Source organism: Harpia harpyja, chromosome 18 (genome assembly GCF_026419915.1).
Source record: "Harpia harpyja isolate bHarHar1 chromosome 18, bHarHar1 primary haplotype, whole genome shotgun sequence".
In the NCBI taxonomy this organism is placed as follows: domain Eukaryota; kingdom Metazoa; phylum Chordata; class Aves; order Accipitriformes; family Accipitridae; genus Harpia; species Harpia harpyja.
Window position 1 is genome coordinate 18,251,498 of NC_068957.1, and position 4,763 is coordinate 18,256,260.

At 62.7% G+C, this 4,763-nt stretch overlaps 1 protein-coding gene across 1 annotated transcript; it reads left to right on the forward strand.

Moving 5' to 3' along the window:
* The first annotated feature begins 1,818 nt into the window (after positions 1-1,818).
* ZIC3 (Zic family member 3) lies at positions 1,819-4,508 on the forward strand. The gene is made up of 3 exons (XM_052813500.1): positions 1,819-2,897; positions 3,575-3,738; positions 4,268-4,508. The coding sequence occupies exons 1-3, from the start codon at positions 1,847-1,849 to the stop codon at positions 4,448-4,450; spliced, it is 1,398 nt and encodes a 465-aa protein (XP_052669460.1). The 5' UTR covers positions 1,819-1,846; the 3' UTR covers positions 4,451-4,508.
* Positions 4,509-4,763: the final 255 nt, after the last annotated feature.

Sequence of the window (4,763 nt, forward strand, 5' to 3'; positions counted from 1 at the left end):
TACCTCTCGGGGAGATTTTATATCGGTGGCTTTTTTTTTTCCTTTTCTTTTTTTTCTTTTCTTTTTTTTTTCTCTTTTTTTTTTTTTTTTCCCCTGCCTGCAAACCCTAAAATAAAGAATGCGAAGCCTTTCCCGGGGCTGATTGGGGGGAACGATGTGAAAGGGCCGCGGTTATAAAGCGCCGCTTGAAGCGGGCTCTCAATGCGTCTCTGAACTTGATCAGATTTTACGTTTCCTGCAGAGAAGCCGGCGGCGAGCCTGAGACCTGCCCAATAGCCAGACTTGGGGGCTCAGCAAATCTCAGGATATTACAATTACAGCCATCTTTCTTTCTGCCTTTTATTTCCACTCTTGCTCCCCATAGTTCTTTGCAAATGCTTTCCAGAACAGAAAATGAGTGGATTTATAGCGCTGTCTGCAACTGATAATTATTCCAAGGCAGAACGTTGCCTTTGCAAAATAAAATTAAAAAGAAAAGAAGGGGAAAAAAAGGAAAGAAAGAAAGAGATGGGGAAAAAAGGAAAGAAAGAGAGAGACGGGGGAAAAAAAGGAAAGAAAGAGACGGGGAACAAAAAAAAAGATAAACGAGTGTAGGAACAACACGGCGCAGGAGCCGCCGGGCCGGGCGCTGCTCGGCCGAGCTCCGCGGGCCGCCGGGGAGGGAGGGGAGGGGGGGGAGCCCCGCTGCCCGCGGAGCCGGGCGCGACCCCCCCCCCCGGCCGGGGAGGGAGGATGGAGAGGGGCGGCTGAACTCGGGCCGGTAAAGTTATCCCCGGCCCGGGCGAGCTGCGCCCGGGGGGGCCGGTGGCGGGGGGGGGGGTAGGAGCTGCCCCCGCGTTTGGTCAAGAAAGATAAAAACAAATAGAAACGTAGAATTAAAAAATTAATTAAAAAAAATACAAACAAAAAACCCCCAAACCAGAAAAGCCACCCCAAAGGCGCCGGTTGGAGTTTTAGCGGGTTTTTTTATTTTTTATTTTTGAAGTAGCGCGGCGGCTTTGCAGCGGTTTTTACGCCTCCCCCGCGCCGCCCAGGCTGAGCGTCCCGCGTGGCGTGGGGGGGGGGGGGGGACGGACGGGGGGTCACGGCACGGCGGGACACGGGGTGTGCGTGGGGGGTGTGTTGGAGCGCGGTGGCAGCGGGGGCACCGCGCACGGCCACGCAGCGGGACACAGGGACACGCGGGGGGGGTGCCCGCTTCTCCCTCGGTTCGGCTCGGCGCGCCGGACCGCCCCCCCCCCCCCCCGTGTCCCGTCTGTGTCCCCCCTCCCCGTTTTACCTGCGAGGCTCCCGCACCCAATCAGCGGCCCCGGCGGCGCGGGGCGCGTGCCAATCAAGCGGCGCGCCGCCAATGGGACGGCGGGCGGCGGGTCAGGTGACGAAGGCGGCCGGTGGTTCCCCATTGGCGCGGCGAGGCCTGGCCCCGGAGTTGGTTTATGTGCGAGGCGCGGGCGGGCGCCCCGTCAGTGCCCCGACGGCGCCGAGCGGGAGCGCGGCCGCCCTGCGCCTCGCCCTGCTCGGCCCGGCCCGGCCCGGCGCGGGGGGCGGGCGCCTCTGGGAAGGAGGGAGGGGGGGTGGGAGGGGGGCGGGTGGTTTTTTGGGACTGGTTGGTTTTGGTGGGGTTTGTTTTTTTTTTTTGCCTTTTCTTTTTTGGTTTGTTTTGGTGCCGGACGGGGGGTGCTCGCCTCGGTGCCCGCCCGCGGCCCCGGGGTCGCGCCTGCCCGCGGGGGGGGGGTAGGGGTGCGTGTGCGGGGGGGTGCTTTTTTGGGGTGGTTTTGTACTTTTGGGGGGGGGGGAGGAGGGGGGCCGGGGGGCAGGCTGCAGCCGCGCCGACGGCCCCGCGCCCATGACGATGCTGCTGGACGGCGGGCCGCAGTTCCCGGCGCTGGGGGTGGGCGGCTTCGCGGCGCCCCGCCACCACGAGATGCCGGGCCGCGACGCCGCCGCCGCCGCCGGCATGGGGCTGGGCCCCTTCGGGGACTCCTCGCACGCCGCCGCCGCCGCCTTCAAGCTGAACGCGGCCCCGCACGACCTCGCCGCCGGGCAGAGCTCGGCGTTCACGCCGCAGGCGCCGGGCTACGCCAGCGCCCTGGGCCACCACCACCATCACCACCACCACGCCGGCCAGGTGCCCTCCTACGGCGGGGCCGCCGCCTTCAACTCCACCCGCGACTTTCTGTTCCGCAACCGCGGCTCCGGCATCGCGGACGCCGCCTCCGGCACGGCGCAACACGGGCTTTTCGGCGGCTCCCCCGGCGGCTTGCACGGCCCCGGCGGCATCCCGGACACCCCGGGCTACCTGCTCTTCCCGGGGCTCCACGAGCAGAGCCCGAGCCACACGTCCCCCAACGGGCATGTGGACAACGGGCAGATGCACCTGGGGCTGCGCGGGGACCTCTTCGGGCGACCGGACCCGTACCGGGCCGTCTCCAGCCCCCGCACGGACCCTTACGCCGGCGCCCAGTTCCACAACTACAACCACATGAACGTGAATATGGGCATGAACGTGGCGGCCCACCACCACCACCATCACCACCACGGCCCCGGGGCTTTCTTTCGGTACATGCGGCAGCCCATCAAGCAAGAGTTGTCCTGCAAGTGGCTCGACGAGAGCCAGCTCAGCCGGCCCAAGAAGAGCTGCGACAGGACTTTCAGCACCATGCACGAACTGGTGACCCACGTCACCATGGAGCACGTCGGGGGGCCGGAGCAGAACAACCACATCTGCTACTGGGACGAGTGTCCGCGGGAAGGCAAGTCCTTCAAGGCGAAATACAAACTGGTGAACCACATTCGGGTGCACACGGGGGAGAAGCCCTTCCCCTGCCCCTTCCCGGGCTGCGGCAAGATCTTTGCCCGCTCCGAAAACCTCAAGATTCACAAGCGGACGCACACAGGTAAGGCCCGTGACACGCACCCCACAGACACCCCCAGGCACACACACGCACCGCCACCCCCGGGGGGGGGCACACGCCTCCCGCGGGGCTGCGCGGACGGGTGCGCGGGCGCTGCGGCCGCTCTCGGCCCCCTGCGCGCCTCTGCGGAGGGAACCGGGGAAATGCTGATGAAATCTCGTTTTCGGTGACTTCCGCTCCTTTTTATTTTATTTTTAGGCCCGATTGGCGTGTCTCCTAATTAAATCAGCGATATATTTGTCGAAGTGTTTTTATTTGCAGCCCCGGCTTCCCTTCAGCCCTCCGCGCGGGTGGAGGGAAGAGGGGGGGGGGGAGGCAGGAAGCAAACGTTATTTTGGCTTGTATCCTCGAGTACGTCTTGTAAAACTGTCCGAGCCGCTGAATTTATCTCGGGTCTTCTCCCTCTCTGGGCTCGCCCGGCCGCCGTCCCCGCCGGAGCCCAGCGCGGGCCTGGCAGGAGGTGAATTAAAAGTAATAAAGGCTGACCTGAATTTATGCGACATGTAACAAACCCCGCTGCCCGTCTTCGCCTTCTTCGTTTTCTGTGGTGCTCGTGCATCCCATCCCCAAGGTGGGGCGAGCGGGGCAGAGGTTGTCCTGGGAGGAGGCAGGGGATGGAGAGGGGACCGGCCCTCCTTCACCCTCTCTGAATTTCACAGGTGAGAAGCCCTTCAAGTGCGAGTTTGAGGGCTGCGACAGGCGCTTCGCCAACAGCAGCGACAGGAAGAAACACATGCACGTCCACACCTCGGACAAGCCCTACATCTGCAAGGTGTGCGACAAATCCTACACCCACCCCAGCTCACTTAGGAAACACATGAAGGTAATCACCCCTGCGCTCCAGCCCTTTCCTCCCTGAGCAGGGATGCTCAGCCGCTGGCGTGCTCAGGGCTCGTCTTCCCGGGGCAGGGCAGAGCTGAGCGGTGCCTGCCGCAGCGCTCCACGCTCCCGGCATGGCCCGAGCGGTTCCCCGGTGTCTAGGCCGTGGCTGGAGCACAGCCTGGGGAAATGGCGTAGTTTCTTTTTGTGCTCCCACCGGTGCGAGTGCTGCCCGGTTTCCAGAGCGTGGCTCGGTGCTGGGGCGGGGGGCTGTGTAAATGCAACCTGGCTTGTGGCTGCAGCCCCCCACACCCCACACCGGGATGCTGCAGCCCCACACACACACCGGGATGCTGCAGCGAAGTGGCCGGGAGCCGAGGCAGGCATTTGCTGCCGGCGCTCGGGGTGGCCGGCAAGGCGCGAACCGCCTGCTTGGACCCCAGTGTCCCTCCTGCCTGGGGGCGCATCCCGACCCGGCTCAGTGGGGTGGCGGGGACCCCGAGCTCGTTCCCATCTCTGCCTCTTGGTTTTAGGTGCACGAATCCCAGGGGTCGGACTCTTCCCCTGCAGCCAGTTCGGGGTACGAGTCCTCCACCCCCCCTGCGGTGGGCTCCGCCGGCAGTAAGGACTCCACTAAAACGCCGCCGGCCGCCCTTCAGAGTAACCCCGGCCACAACCCTGGACTGCCCCCCAATTTTAATGAGTGGTATGTGTGAAGGCAGCTGCTGCCCGGCCAGAGACTGGACCAAATGTGTTGGGAACAAGGAAAAAAAAAAAAAAGGACAAACCAAACCAACTGCAGCTCGCTCCCATGGAAAGGGAGTTTTCCACACCGACGACCGCATAGGGCTACACCTAGTTAACTGCCAGGATCCGGAGGGGGGGGGGTCTTTTATTATTATATTATAATTATTACTATTTTTTGCAAGCCCAGACGCTGGACTAGCCATGTCCTTTTCTCAGGATTGGATTTCTTTTTTTTTTTTTTTTTTTTTGTCATTTTTTGCAGTTGCAGTCGTTTCTTTGATG